General features: G+C 38.8%; 1 protein-coding gene across 4 annotated transcripts in view; it reads right to left on the reverse strand.

Moving 5' to 3' along the window:
• Nucleotides 1-1,143: 1,143 nt before the first annotated feature.
• Nucleotides 1,144-16,577, reverse strand: part of Paip2b (poly(A) binding protein interacting protein 2B) — a 32,886-nt gene continuing 17,452 nt past the window's right edge. For 3 of the 4 annotated variants that reach the window (XM_047522771.1, XM_047522772.1, XM_047522773.1), the window contains exons 3-5: nucleotides 7,921-8,069; nucleotides 4,194-4,370; nucleotides 1,144-2,862 (exon numbers count right to left, since the gene is read on the reverse strand). In XM_047522771.1, coding sequence (XP_047378727.1) covers nucleotides 2,806-2,862; nucleotides 4,194-4,370; nucleotides 7,921-8,058 — 372 coding nt within the window. In that variant the 5' untranslated portion in view covers nucleotides 8,059-8,069 and the 3' untranslated portion in view covers nucleotides 1,144-2,805. The remainder of the gene's footprint in view (nucleotides 2,863-4,193; nucleotides 4,371-7,920; nucleotides 8,070-16,577) is intronic. The other variant, XM_047522774.1, reaches the window with a different exon arrangement.

The raw sequence follows: 16,577 nt of genomic DNA on the forward strand, positions 1-16,577 counted from the left end.
AAACTAGGGCTGAGCCTAAGGCCCAGGGGATAATCCTGCCTACAATCCCAACACATTTTACAACATGAAATAGATGGCAAAGAGACCACAGGAGGAACCATTGGAAGCACAAGACCTATACATAATAAGAAATCACTTGTCAGCTATTTCCTGATCCTGAGGGCAGCACACTCTGCATTCCAGGAGGACTGAAAAATCCTGCCCTTAGGTTCCAGATTCATCAGGTTGAGTTTCCTTAGTCCTGACCCAATACACCTTGTGAAACTGTGCTGAAGACTGACATTCAAAACAGCCAGGACAGCAGAAGACAAAACGAGCCTCTTGGACCACCCCTAGCAATTTAGTCTACCTGACATAAAAAAACAAACAAACAAACAAAAAAAAAAACTTCAGGATGAAGAAATGGATACTCTGGATCCCTACAGGACTTTCCAGATTGGTAGCCAAAGGAGGGTCCATTGTCCTCTTTGTGAAGATACCAGGGTTTTGCAAAAGGCTCTTCCTACAATCCCAACATGTTTCCAACACACGGGCTAATGGAAACTGGAGCAGGAACAGTAGCCCCAGGGGAGAGATTCCCTCAATTAACGTGATTCCAATGCCCTCTCCTTCTTAGAGGCAGCATCCACAGCTGAAAGGTGAATCTGGAATAAAGAAATTTCTTTATTCAGAGTCCTCCCTGAAAAAGAATTAACTGTTTCATTCTCTTGAGGTAGAAGCTTTGGGAATTAATGTGCATGTGTGGCAATACATGTTCCCAAAGCTGCTCTCCTATGACATGTGACCTAATGAAAAAAGACCATTCTTCAAATGTATCCACCCTATAAACTCAAATGAGGAAAATGATATGGGTTTGTATTTTCAATCTGGCTTTAGTGTAAACCCAGCAATTCAGGAGGCTGCAGAAGGAGGATTCCAAGTTCAAAGCCAGCCTCAGATAGAGAAACCCTGTCTCAAAACAAAAAATCTGGCATTAGCCTGTGGTTCTTCAAGAAATCAACAGGGGAGGCTGGGGTACAGCACAGTGGCAAAGTGCCAGCCTTGCATGTATAAGGCCCTGGGTTTGATCCCTGGCACCACCAAAAAAAAAACAAACAAACAAACAAACAAAAACAAAAACCAAACCAAACAAAAAAAAAACCCAAACAAAACAAAACAAAAAAAAAAACCAAGTGAGTTCATAAGAAAAAAGAGAATTTCTTTAGCTTCCCAGACCTAGTCCTTTCCTTCCAAACTCTGTCCCACATCCACATACTGAATCTACACTGACTTTATTTCAAGTTATGTGATCTTGCCCTTATAGGCCTATCACACAGCAAGCAACAGTTATTCAAAAGCCACTACATCCTCAGATCTCTGCCAGTGCTCATCCTGGGAGAATGTCCAGCGCTAGACATGCTCTTTCACATACACTATTACCACCTACATCTCTGTACACAAAAAGCAGCTCCTGGTGCCCAGTTTAGTCCTTAGATGTATCAACAAAAAACCCCAGTGAGTTATCGGTAGGAAAGATAAAGAGAATACTCAGAGAAGTCAACCTAGAAAACTCAAAAGACTGGGTTGTGGGAACATAAAATGTGAAACAGTTTTAAATACCCTGGAGGGTTGGGGGCACAGTCATATGCGTTAAGCAGGAGGCCTAAATCATGTCTGAGTTCCTTTGCAAACTTTTATAAGGTGGGAGAAGTATCCAATCTGTGAGCTGAGCTTCTTACTAGTGTCCTAAAAATATATTTCTTTGAAAAAGTGCATAAACTTTTCTGAGGGAATTAAGATACTAGGAGAACTACCAAGTGTCAATGGGGCTGGAAAAAAAATTAAACTGTCCAAATAAATTTAAGACACCACTACCCAAGATGCTACTGTAAACCAAAAACAGAATTTAAGGTTAAGTCTCCAGACTGGAGCTGACGGCCAAAACAGAAGGCATCTCACATGTTTCTGTAACAATAACTTTTCCTAAAAACAGTAGGGCTGGTGTGGAAAGCAAATGTTAGGAGAGACACCTGAGGGCTGAGGTGTCAAATCAACCCTAAGTGCGCCTTCACCTGTAAATGATGAGTCTGATGGTAGCTGTAAACAGAGGCTGAAGAAGTGGACAACAGCAACCACAGGACTCCAGTGACAATTGCTATCATAACCCACCCCTTCTGATTTATAACTTTCATCAGCCATCAGAAAAGTTACCATAAGCTAAGAACTTTACGTCTGCATTTTCTTGCATGGGATTCAGGGCAGAAAGACATGGCTCTACAGGCCACAGGTACTCCCAGTTCACTGCAGAAACTCCAGGGTACAGGAGAGTTGGGCTCTGGATTCTGGTTTGCACCATGTGTTTCCTCTGCTTGTCCCTCTTCCCATCCAGCTGAACAGACTTCACAAGTAGTTCTGTGGGTACTCCTTGCTCCTGGTAGGTACACAGCAGGGTGAGAAGAGTATTTCTTAAATACCCAGTTTTCCTTGGTCAGCTTATTTTGTTTAAACACAGACAGTAGAACATTCCTGATAAAGGAAAAAATAAAATGCAATCTCCTTAATTCAAAAGAGTTAATTAAAAACAAAACAAAAAACAGGAAACTGCTCCAAGTGAAAGTCAGTAGAACAAACAAGAAATACTCAGAGGCTTGTAGAGTAAGACTGAGCACATTACTCAGAGTCACAGTATCCAGTTAAAACCGCGGTTCCCCTTCCCCGCTGTGCACCCCTCGCCCACCCCACCCCCCTCCACACAGCTCCGCCTTTTTGTGCATCACTATCCCCAGATGTGGGGACAGACAAGTCCTCCTCAAATCTTCTGTTGGCTCAGTACTTCACTCCTGGAATAAACTCCTTGGCATCTGGGTTCAGGTTACTTTTGCTCTGAAATAAGAACAAGAGAAAATAAATCCCAAGGCAAGTTGTACTTTCTTAAAAAAAAAAAAAAAAAAAAAAAAACTTATTTTCTCCCTACCTGATTTTTTTTTTTTTTTGGGGGGGGGCAGGGTACTGGGTATTGAACTCAGGGCCTCATACATGCTAAGAAGTGTCCTACCACTGAGCTACGCCCTCAGGCCCTCCACTTCCATTATTACCAGTACCTTCCCCTTAGCCTTAATGACAGAAAGAAAGAAAATTCCTTGTAACTGTCATTGCTTGGCTGCTCTCAATGGCCCCTGACATATTTAGCCCTGACCAAGCTCATTTTCTCCTTCCTGTTTTAGATTGTGTTCCCTTCCTGATGCTTCCCAAAATCACATCAGAGGTCTCTCAGTTCAACTCCAAAAAGAATTTTCATTTCATAAGTACCTCAACTTCATGAAAAGAAGCATACTCCCTGAAACCAATTTGGTTACCATAATCTCCACTTTTCTTCATCTTTATCTCTTTGGTTATAAATATATTCACAACTCTGTTGTGAACACCCTAAAACTCATCAAACTGCAAGGCATAATCATTCAAGACATGAGTTGGGTGAAAAACACACTGCATACAGAATTCTGATATTACATAAACATGGAAAGTAAGAAATTAATTTATCTGGTCTAATTATAACTGGAAAATGGCCTCTCAGGAGTATGCTACTTCCAAAATGAACAGCCAATTTTTATGATAGAAACATTCAGAACGAGAGTATATTAAATATAGACTTGGGTGATGGTAAAGATGAGGACAGCAGCAAATGACCATGTGAGAGCCCATTTGGAGGTGCTAGCAGAGGAGCACAACTGCTCTATACCCTTGACCCAAGAATGGCCTTGCTCTACTGGGAAAGGTCATTCTGAGCTTGTAGCTTCAGAAGGAATGCACATGGCGTAGTGAAGGAGGAAGGGACACCTGAATCAGCTGAAACAACCTTGGTGATAAATCAGGTGACATGTCACAGCCAGATGGCCCTCACATTCCTAAATGATTATGTGAAACCAAACCTGATCTTCAGTGTTCAAATTTTTATCCTTCATCCCAATTCCTCTATGAAAAGCCCTCGGGAGTGGGGGAGGGGAACAAAAGTTGGCAACACTGGCCACAATATTATTTCCGCAGTGCTTGGTGAGGAGCAACATGTCTTCATTGTACCTTCTTATCCGCGCCCATCAGAGCAGCTCAGAGGGCTCCAGAAACTTGCTGAAGATTGTAGGGCCAGAAAGAGTCTGTGACTCCAAATCCTACATTCTTTATACTATGTCTTACATGGAAATACACATAGTTCTTACCAAAATATCTTCAGAATTATGACCATCACTGACCGACAGTCCATTTAACTGCTGCTGCAACTGTCCCATGGCCTGAGGCAGGTCTCGTGCTGGAATAAACCAGTCTTGGTCTTCCTCATCCAGCATTTCCTGGAAGCAGCGGTCCAAGAAGTCTTGCTCCTGCAGCTCCTCCTCCACCTGACAAGCAAAGGAAGCACTTCACACATCTTATCCAGGGGGACACATCCCTCCCAGGTGTCCCCCAACTCTTTCCTTCAGAGGTCACTGCTCTGAAATTAAGATGATTTTGTATGAGATTTAAGAATTAAGATGCTTTTTATGACTGGTGAGGAAAAACATGATTTTTAATTTTTAGCTGAATTTCATCAACAATAAAACTGAGAAAATATTTATTAAAATAGCAAAATTTCATGTCTTCACAGATCTTTTAAGACCTATAATATGTACCAGATATTTTCCATTTCTATGGCCTTGTGGAAAATCATTTTATAGCTTAAAATTCTTTACTCAATCTTGTTAAGAAATAATTTCTTAAATTTCCCATTTTATAGGAAATATGTAAAAGATGCAGGAAGTATATAATTAGTGTACTACTTGGATAGTAGAGATTAAATCAAAACTAATTCTTAGTTCCTGGCTCACTTTTCTAGTAAGGAGACCCCCAAGGCAGAAAAATAATTTCAGACCCTCAGGAAAGACATAAAAGATACTTTGTGGCATATCACTAGAAAACTTATGTCATCAATAAGGTATTTCTAGAAGCAAGGAGAAATATATGAATATTTAAACAACTCCATATTTCTTAAACTCAGTCCCAAACTAAAGCAATAAATATATATCTAGACTAGTTTGCAATGTTTCTGAACACTGTTACTCATATTAAGAACATGGTTCACTCTGCAGATTTTTCTGTGACTTTAACAGACTTCCTGGCTTTACATTTGGCAAATCCCTTTCCTGCATCCTGAAGCTATTCATCTTTTCTGCATAGCTCACTAGCGCCACCACCAGAATGAACATCAAGCAAAAAATGATCATTCAAATTAGTCTATACAATTCACAAGAAAAAGTCACTGGTGGTAAGATTTAAGAAAAGTATTTCAACTTTGTAATTAGTCACACTTTTTTTTTAAATCCCAAGTAAAATACATAGTTATAAAGTTCTTAAAATAACCACAACAAAATATTGCAAGTCACAAGATTTAACACAACTTTGTATTTGAAAAATTTCCTGGAATTTTCTTGTGCCATTCTTTTATATATTTCCTTTGTGAAACATTTTACTTCAGATATTTCTTTCTGGGTCTCACCACATAAAACTATTTCCTGTAGCAGTAAGCTGTTCTCTTTGTTTAAGAGTTGAGAAATTAGGGCTGGGCTGTTGCTCAGTGGTATGGCACTTGCCTAGCATGTGTGAGGCCCTGGGTTTGATCCTCAGCACCACATAAAAATAAATAAAATAAAGGTATTGTGCCCATCTACTACTTTAAAAAAAAAAGTTGGGGAAATTAGAACTAAGAATACCAAGCCAGAGGAAAAAATGTCACTCTAATCTCAACGCTCAGACGTGGATGGATATTACTGACATTTTGGAATGTACCTACTCTACTCTTTCTTACTAGACACTACAAGAAAATGGCAGGCACTTACAGTAAAAAGTCCCTTGGTAATTAGAAATGCACATGCAAATGAATCATAAGATTTAAAAATCCAATAAGCATTCTTTATCTCTTTCCACATCATAGACAGGTAGTGAAAACACATTTTACACATTGCATATAATTGTGTTTTTTTTCCCCTCCCTCTCAACCCTTAATCCAATGGGAGTCTTTTCCTCTTTTAAAAATCCCATGGGGCTGGAGATATAGCTCAGTTGGTAGAGTGCCTGCCTCGCAAGCACAAGGACCTGGGTTCAATCCCCAGCACCGCAAAAAAAAAAAAAAAAAAAAATCCCACGTGGCGGGCAGAGGGTATAAACAAACTATTTACAATTACAACTAGTATGTTTGATCTTATTTCTTCCCTTCTTTTCTCAGTTATACTTTCTGAAGATGACTGATACTACCTTTATTGGAACTTAATCCTTTCTCCCCTCAAAGTTACATTTCAATCAGATTCTGTCAGCCTCAGTAATCAATGAATATCTTTGCAAAATATCAATGACTCATTCCGAGTTTTGGGGGTTTGTATGGTGTTTTGCATACAATGAATCTTGAGTTGAACCTCAAGTGGGAAGAAATTGGTTTCTATAGCTAGTAACCCGGATATAGTATCTTCTGACTTTCCAATAAGCTATCTAAGAAAACAGAGTAAGATGAAAACAACTTGACTGTGGTAAGAAGAGTTCACCATGGTCAAACAAAGTGACCAACAGGGGTGTAGGGAGAACTGACATCAATCACGTTCCAGATTCTAAACCCTCCTGGCTCTCAAGAGGAGGATCAAAGTTTCTCTGAAATACTCAATCCCCTGGCTTGACATCACATACCAATTTGAAAACAATGTTGCAAAACTAATATTTCCTGTGAAATATTAGAGTTGGGGGATTTCTAGCAAACAGCTGTTTACCTGCTTAGCCTTTCCAAGGGCCTGGCAGGATACAGCAGTCACCGCTTGCCTCACTCCTGAAACAAGTTAAATTTTTCAAGTCTCTAAACTGTCTTTCCTCAACTTCTTTGAGTGTGTGTGTTTCTGTAAGCTGCTAGTTTTCCAGTTCTTTCCTGTGTACACTGCCTCAGTTTCCTATATTCTTATATATAGAAGCCCACAGCTGACCCACAGTGTAAACAATTGGTTCTTAAGTCCCCGTTCTAATCTGCAGGGTTAAAAGCATGTCAGCAAGAATTATCAAAGCCAGGACGAATTGTTTAGGCTTTCAACAACCTACTTTTCAGTCAGAGGCTAGACAAAGGCAGAGTCAAACAGATATGTCAACACAAAAGCTAAATGCAACTATTCTAAAATCCCATAGAAAATATATTTATCTTCATTTAGATTTCTTAAACAGCTATTATGCCTGAATTTATTATAAAAATGAAACTCAGAGTTTCACATTTCCTATAAGAAAATAAAATCAATTAACTCAAAAGTACAGAAAAGCAAGCTCATTACCATGCTATTTCTTATTGTTCCAGAGTATAAGCACTTAATTTCATACTGTCATTACAGAGTTATAGAATCACAGTGGTTCCTAGGATTAAAACAGGAATCAGGGTAGGATAAAAGACCTAAGCTACTTGGTTGGGGTGGTACAAGCCTGCCATCCCAGGTACTCAGTAATCCCATATACTTGGTGAAGCTGAGGCACATGATCACAAGTTCAAGGTCAGCCGGGGCAACTTTAGGGAGGCCCTGTCTCAAAACAAAACAAGCAAAAATACTGGGATTGTAGCTCATTAATAAAGCATCCCTGAGTTCAATCCCCTATACAGGTGTGAGGGGAGCCAGTGATACCCCATTTCTTTCTTTTTTTTTTTTTTTTTTTTTTCTTTTGGATGGCATTGAACCCAGGGGTGCTCTCTACTGACCGGTATCCCCCTGCTTTTTTTCCTTTGAAGCAGGGTCTTGCTACATTGATGAGGCTGGTCTCAAACTTTCAATCTTCCTGCCTCAGCCACCCAAGGGATTATGTGTGCTCCTCCATGCCCAGCCTTTTTTTTTTTTTTTAACAGTAAAATATTACAGCTGTCAAGTTACATGTATCATTAACTTCTACTTCTTTCCTTACCTGTCTGTTGAAGTCCTCTTCATTCTCCATCCACATATATTCTGCAAATGGGTTTTCCTTTTCATCATGCCCATTTAGTCCCTGGTCCTCTTTGGATTTTACACTGGGTGGTGTATTTGCCACACTTGATCCATTCATTATGACAGACTCTAAATAGGAGCAAAACAAAGGATAAAATGAATACAAGGATCAAGGAAATGTAAACCCAAAACATCCAAATTCTTTTAGAAGTTTCTGAAGTTCTGAGCCACACTTTAACTTAAATGAACAGAGACTCTTAGACTGAAACTGTTATAAAGCCAACTACGTCCTGCAGTTACCAACTACACAGATGTACAATTCTTTAAAGAGTTAAGAGAAAAAAGGGTCTAGGCTTACTTTTTTCTAGGAAAGAGCCACAGGGTGGAGTGGTGGTAAAGAATCTTGCCATGCCAAATTCCTAAAGATCCTAAAACCTAATCCAAATCAGTTTCCTTACTGATTAAATAAGAAGAGAGAATGTATTCTTTTTCTATTTCTTAATTCTTTTTGCAGTGCTAGGGATCGATCCCAGGGCCTCACACACGCTGGGCAAGTGTACCACCATTGACCTACACTGCCAGCCCGAGTATGCATTCTTAATTAACATTATAAGCAACTGCTCCTTATTCTGATTCTCAAGCCTTGTTTTTATTTAAAATGTATTTCAAAAAACTAATGTGTTCGTTGTATGATAAGCAAAAAAGAGAAAAAAACCCACCAGTTTCCAACCATCTAAAGTTAAGAATAATTAACAATGTGGTGCACAGAAGCTTCCTGACACCCTTGATGTGTATGTAGATACAGACTTAGACACAGGTTCCCCAAGTATCCATTCTCAGTAGTAACAGGATCATGATACATGATGCTCTACCATTTTTTTTCTCATTTATGTGTTAATATAGCCATGATGTCTTTTGGAGTATGATCAATGTTTCTGTATTATAAAGTTTGGATGAACTTCTGGCATTTATTTTTTCTAATGATTTCTTTAGAACTGCTACATTGGAGAATATGCTCATTTTTTAAAGGATCTTGATTCATTGCCACCTTGCCAAAAGAATTTAAATCCCCCCACATTCATGAACACTATTATTTTTAAACCATTATCATTCCTAGTCTCATAAGAAAAAACTTGTATTTTACTGTTTACACTTCTTTAATTTTTACTGAGCTGAGTATTTTGAGATGTTTACTGGCCATTTTTCTATTAAGGTATATGTCCTTTCCTTATCTTTTGTAAGAATGCGTATTTGTTTTAATTATAAAATAATTTATAAAAAAGTAAAATAATTGTTAGATTCATTTATTACTATTATTTTTTGCAGCACTGGGAATTGAACCCAGTGGTTCTCTACCACTAAATTACATCCCCCGCCCTTTATTTTTTGTGGTGCTGGGGACTGAAGCAAGGGCCTTGCACATGTTAGGTAAGCGCTCTTACCACTCCCAACTCTTTATTTTTTTATATTTGAAACAGTCTCCCTAAGTTGCTGAGACTGGCCTAAAATTTGCAATCCTCCCACCTCAGCTTCCCAGGTTGCTGGAACCACAGACATGCAACACCATTTCAGCTAAGCTACATTTGCTTCATTTTTTGGTGGCCATATTTGCTAGCCTTCATCTCTGTCTACAGCTTGTGTGTGTATGTCAGTCTATTGACTCTTAGAGGTGCATATGTATGGAAAAATTAGCTTACTTTGGCTTCTAAATCCATTTTGGAATTTTTATTATCACTGAGAATATGTCTTTTTTTCTGCTCTTTATCTTAATCTTAACCATTCTTCAAAAAACATTCCAGCCTTTACCAACTTCTTTTCTTCTCCAAGCTACTGTACCTAGGAAGTACCATGTTAAAATTCCTTCAGTTTTTGTTTCATGTGCATAAGTTTTCTTTTTCCATTTAGATTCTCAACTCCTGAAAAACAAGCCTGAGGTGTATACATTTTGTAACTCACCACAACATTAAGGACTCCATAAATACTCATGGCTTAATTGTGCTTTGGCAAATTTCTCTCTCTATCCCGTCTTGCTTCCACCAAATTCCTTGGGGTTTCTTTAGATTTTCCTTAGCAAATTATTTCCCTCTTTTCTCCATCTTGGCATCACACCTAAAAGCTTTTCTTTGCATTTGAGTACACTAAAAATTTCTTGCTGAATCTTCTTAAGTTTCTGCAATTTCCTAAACTGTTATGGACATTAGAAATCTAATCTTGTAGTTGGGCATGGTGGCACATGCCTGTTAATCTCAGCAACTCAGGAAGTTGAGGCAGAATTGCCAAATTCTGAGAATTTGAAAATGCCAAATTCAAGGCCAGCCTGGGCAACTCAGCAAGACTGTGCCTCAGAATAAAAAATAAAAAGGGCTGGGATATAGCTCAGGGGTAGAGTGCCCTGGGGTTCAGTTCCACTAAAAGAAAAAAAAAAAAGTTAATCTTGTAAAAAGACAAGGTAGAACTGTGAACAGTAACGAATAGATGGAAAAACAACTCACTGATAGTTCTAAAAGAATTCTATTTAAAGCAGAACCCATTAAATTCACTGTAGGTTTAAATAGGGCACCTGGTAAGAAATATATCTGTTTACCATATTTTAGATTAAGACAAAATAAGACAATGTTTATTTCAAATACAAGTTCATAATAACAATCCCACAGGGCTAATGGAGGAATTCGGTTCTTCATTTTTACTATTTCCATTTGCAGCATAGCAATGACAGAAGCAAGTCAACTCTAAATGCCAGAGCAACTGCATAAGTAAGTGTGGTATTCCTAAACACAGAGAGTTACGGGTTCTCTACTTATCTAGGTAGCAGGCTATCCTATATTGTATTTCCAAAGATTTATCTGGCCATTGTTTACAATCAACACAGTGATTTTTCCCCATCAATGTGGAAATTATCCACAGAGAATCAGAATTCAGTTTTCTAAAACATCTCCTTTATTTAAAAAATAAATACTAAGTGCATATGATCATAAGGGAAAAGGGAAGGCAGAGAAAGAACAGAATAACCCTTCTGATTTAAGAGCAAATTGCATAACGCACACGTTCATGAGAAAAACAATGGTGATCAACATAAACAACATGGGGATGTTACCTGTGATTTTATGATGTATGTATATTTTGGGTTTCATCCATGGTTCCACAATTCCATCCATCCTTCCATCCATCTATCCATTCATTCACTATGGTGCTAGGGATGGAACCTAGGGCCTCCTGCATGCTAGGCAAGCACCTAACCACTGAGGTACATTCCCAATTCTAGATAGTCTTTTGTTATAAAAGGTACAGTAGGCTTCAGAAACCCAAATCCCTGTCTCTCTCTGACCACCTCCTGTCCTCCTTTCGCCTGATGCTTTTTGTCTCCAAGGCATGCCACAGATACCAGAACTTCTCTTCCTCAAGCCAGACCACAGAAACTAAAAAAGTGTTCAACATCTCTAGTAATTAGAGAAATACAAATCAAAACCACCCTAAGATTTCATCTCACTCCAATGAGAATGGCTATTATCAAGAATACAAGTAATAATAGGTATTGACAAAGATGTGGGGAAAAAAACACACTCATACATTGCTGGTGGAATTGCAAATTGGTACAGCCACTCTGGAAAGCAGTATGGAGATTCCTCAGAAAACTTGAAATGGACCTACCATTTGACTCAGCTATCCCACTCCTCAGTTTATACCCAAAGGACTTCAAATCAGCATACTACAGTGATGCAGCCACATCAATATTCATAGCAGTTCAATTTACAATAGCTAGATTGTGGAACCAACCAAGATGCCCTTCAATTGATAACTGGATAAAGAAATTGTGGTATATAAACACAACAGAATATTATTCAGCCATAAAGAAGAATAAAATTATGGCATTTGCTGGTAAATGGATGAAGTTGGAAAATATCATGCTAAGTGAAATAAGCCAAGCCCAAAAAGCCAAAGGCTGAATATTTTCTCTGATAAGTGGATGATGTACATAACCAGGGTGGGTGGCGGGGGGAAGAGAATGAAGGAACTTTGGATGTAGAGGAAAATGGAGTCGGAGGGGGTAGGGGAAAGAAAGACAGTAGAATGAAACAGATAATATTACCCTATGTATATGTATGATTACATGAATGGTGTGAATCTACATTGCACACAATCATAGAAATGAAAAGTTGTACCCCATTTGTGTACAATGAATCAAAATGAAGTCTGTAAAAATAAAAAAAATTAATAAAAATTATTTTTAAAAATAAAAATGAAAAAAAAAACCTGAATTCCCTGAAAGAAAAATTAAAATAAAAATACAGCTAGGTTCGGTGGTACACACCTATAATCCCAACCACTTGGGAAACTGAGGCAGGAGAATTGCAAATTTAACACCAGCCTTGGCAATTTAGCAAGACCCTGTATCAAAATTAAAAGGGCTGAGGATATAGCTCAGTGGTAGAGAACCCCTGGGTTCAAGCCCAGTATGGTGGAAAAAATAAAGAAATAAAAAGAAACTAAAGAGATACTCTAATCTTCCCCCTACCTTTCTATCTTGCAGCTAGTCATACAGAAATTCTCTGACATACCTTGTTGATGCTAGGTCATAAGACCCCCATTTTCAAAATGGTCCTGTCCCATAGCTTGGAGGAAGGAAATATGAACAGAGAGGCCACGGAGATTTTTTTTTTTTTTTTTTTTTGTGTGTGTGTGTGTGTGTGTGTGTGGTGCTGGGGATTGAACCCAGGGCCTTGTGCCTGCAAGGCAAGCACTCTATCAACTGAGCTATCTCCCCAGCCTGGCCACGAAGAATCTTGAACAAGCTGGGTTTTCCCACTCATTTATTAGCATTAAATCATACCTTTTTTTGTCTAATCACATTGTTACACAGTTGTCCATGTTACAATAATATTTATGCAATGAAGCCTTCATTTAAAAAAAAAAGACAGGGTTCTGAGAACTTCTGGACAGTTGAACATGTATGGACGTTGACAGGAAGGTGAGAAAGGACTCACCCACATCCTAGCAGGATGGCGAACCCCAGCTTCTGGGGATGGACACTCCTATGCTCCAAATCCTTCCAAATCTCACCCTATATCTCTCTTCACCTATTTATTCATATTCTTTAAAATATCTTGTATAATAAACTAGTAAACATAAATGTTTCCCTGAGTTCAGTGAACTGCTCTAACAAATTAAGTGAACCAAATGATGGGGTTGTGGGAACCCCAACCAGAAGCCAGCTGGTCAGAAGTTCTAGAGGTCTGAATTTTTTTTTTTTTTTTTTTTTTTTGCACCAGGGATAGAATGGTTAAGGGGCACTTCACCATTAAGCCACATCCCCAGCCCCTTTTATTTCTTATTTTAAGACAGGGTCTACTAAGTTGCTTAGGACCTTGTTAAGTTGCTGGCTTTGAATTCGCCATCCTCCTGCCTCAGCCTCCTGAGCTGCTGGGATTACGGGTGTGCGCCATCACACTCAGCAAGAGATCTGGAATTTTGACTGGAGTCTGCAGTGAGTGACAGTCTGATGGGACCAAGCTCTCAATCTGTGGGTTAGTTTAAGAATGATACTGGCTTGTGGACCTACTAGGTAAGAGTGAACCGGTGCTTCAAGTGCCCCATGACTTTAGTAGCAGGGTGGGAATAGGGAAATTTTGCTGGATACTGATAGCTCCTAGGGAGGCACATGGATGTTTCCAACTTGGGGAAGAAACAGGATCATCATCTTTAAATTTTCCAGACTTTCCTATTTCCAGTTTTCACTCTTACCCAATAGGTATACTACATTAAGAAATCTAAGAACAATTTGAAACTTATTGCTCCCCTAGCCTACCTTCTGATGTGCAAGGAAATATGCTAAAAATGGGATGCATGCACTGCCACAATTTTCTATATTTGGGATTTCTGACTGAGTGCCTGGAAAAGGCTTATTGAACAGATAATATAAAAAGTATTCCCTGCCAGGCATAGTGGAGCACGCCTGTAATCCCAGCAACTCAGGAGACTGAGGCAGGAGGATCACAAGTTCAAGGCCAGCCTTAGAAACTTGGCAAGACTTCTCAAAATAGAAAGTAAAAAGGACCAGGGAGATAGTTCAATAGTGAAGTATATATGGGTTCAATCCCCAGTACTGAAAATTAATAAATAATTAATTAAAAAAATAAAAACTAGTTTATGCTATTCTGTTTCCTACAATTTCATTATTCCTTCCAGTCTGTTTAATACTCCTTTTAAAATCAAATATTGTGGGTAATAGTTTTAAATTCTGTTTACTTCAAATATGCTGCCACTGGATACAGGTTTTACCTCTTCTCATTATATTTTAAAACACAAGTCATTAGCTCAATCTACTCATTTATTAATATCTGAGTGCTGCTTTGGCAGCAGCATACACAATCCTTGCCCTGGTTTTTACATTCTCTTAGGAGAGAAACAAGCAAATAATTAAGAGTAACTATGATTTATGCTGTAAAGTGAGAAGTAAATGGGATTATTAGAAAACTACAGGGGGAACCAATCTAATCTGGGTATGGGCAACATTTTGACTGATACCTGAAAAATATAAATTAGCAATAAGGAAAGAAGCATGTGCAAAGACTCAGGCAGGAGAGAGACCTTTTCAGGACACAAAGAAGGTAAACGTACTACATCTGGTAGAAGGACAAGGAAGAAATGAGGCTGAAGAGGCAGACAGGGCTGGATCACATAGGACCTTAAGAGTCCATATGAAGGCTTCTGGATTTTATTCTGAAAGTGATGGAGGCCATTATTAGGAGTTCTCAGCAGTATAACAACATGATTCAAATTATGTTTTGAAATCACTCAGGCTGCTATGTGGAATAGATAGGAGAGACTGAGAGTAGATGAGACCAGTATGGCAGTTAATGCTCTTCATCCAGATGAAAATATGGTGGCTGCTTGGTTCATGGTGGTGACAGTAAGAGAAGTAGGTCAACTCCAAAATGATTTCAGGAAGTTTTGGGTGATGCACTAGATGTAGAGAACTAAGATGAGGAAAATATCAAAGATAATTTTGGTACAAGGAACTGGGCGGATGGTAATGTCATTGTCTGAGCTGAGGAATTCTGTAGGAAGAGCAAATTTTTCTTGGGTGGTGATGGGGGGGTGGGGTAAGAAGAGTGATGAGTTCTATTTTGGACATGTTAAATTTGCAACGCCTCAGAAACACTCAAACGGTGATGCTAAGTAGGGTGGCTATATGCATCAAGAACAGGAGAAGTGTGCTACAAACAGAAAGCTGGAGCAGTCATTTACATAAATGCTGACTGAAGTCATGGGACTAGAAAGCACTGCCTAGAAAGAAAGAGAAAAGGGAGACGAAAAGATGGCCCAAGGCCCAGCTCTGATGTGTTTTCAAAAGAAGGCAGAGAAGGAAGATAATATGAAAGGAGGCTAAGAAGAATCTAGAGATGAGAAGGAAGAAGATTGTGGCAATACAGAAATCAAGACAGAATTCCAGTGTAATGGATTGAATGAAGTTCACCAAAAGATATGTATGTCCTGCAGCCACCAGAATTTGGAAAAGGCAAAGAACAGATCCTCCCCTAGAACCTCCAGAGGGAGTATGGTCCTACTGATATGTTGATTTTGGAATACTGGCCTCCAGAACTGAGAAAAACAATTTTGTGTTTGAAGTCACCAGTTTAAGGGTAATTTGTTACAGTAACCACAGAAAATCAACACATTTCCAGTGAAGTGGGAATGCTAAAGACTGCTAAAAGGTCAAATAAGAGGTAGGGTGAGAAGTATCCACAGAATTAGGAGAATGGAGGTTTCTGATTACCTTAATAAGAGCACTTTCCATGGAGAAACATGAAGGGGAAAGTCAAGTGGAAGTGAGCTGAAATGCAGGTGACAGCAGGTATGAAGTAACTCTTTCAAGGAATCTACTGCCAAAGGAAGCATGGGCAGAAACTGGAGGAGTGAGAAGTCCATGGAAACTATCTTTAGAGACTGAAGAGGCCAGTGGCATGTTTAAGCATTCACAGAAAGGTCTAGTAGAGAGGGAGAGGCTATGAACACAAAAGAGAAGGAACAGTTCCTACCTGGGAACATAGGAAGGTATTTATTTTATTTTATTTTTTGAACAGTCACTACATAACCATGCTCCAAAATACAAATGCCTAGGATTTTTAGTAATCAATCACTGCATGGTATGCATTAAATCAGAACAAGAGAAAAAAGAGCATGAGGAGAAGAATTTGATCCATACAAAGCCACATGAAACACCCTTAGCCTGTGGCAGGTGATTTCACTTACCAGGTAGCAGGTATGCTGTCTCCCAAATATGTTTCCCTGCCTGGACAGCTGCAGAATTAACCCATCAAACTCCAACTCTCCAACTTTCCTATTAGCCTTTTGTTTCCCCTTCTAATTTTTTGCAAGGTCATAGCCACACACATACTGTAAAGCCACATAGGCAATATAAGAAATAACTTTATAAAGCCTTTAGAATTACATGGAACAAAAAAATCATGTAGAACATATTTTTATATGTCATGTTATACTCTGCACTAAATTAGTCTCCTTATTTGATAAGTTCTTCTTTTACTAAGTAAATAAACACATCAGATTTTATCCATCATTTGGTGGAGGAATAAAGAAAGACAGGAGGCAGGGAGAATAGTTCAACTTTTGTAGGGGGTA

This window comes from Sciurus carolinensis, chromosome 13 (genome assembly GCF_902686445.1).
Source record: "Sciurus carolinensis chromosome 13, mSciCar1.2, whole genome shotgun sequence".
In the NCBI taxonomy this organism is placed as follows: Eukaryota; Metazoa; Chordata; class Mammalia; order Rodentia; family Sciuridae; genus Sciurus; species Sciurus carolinensis.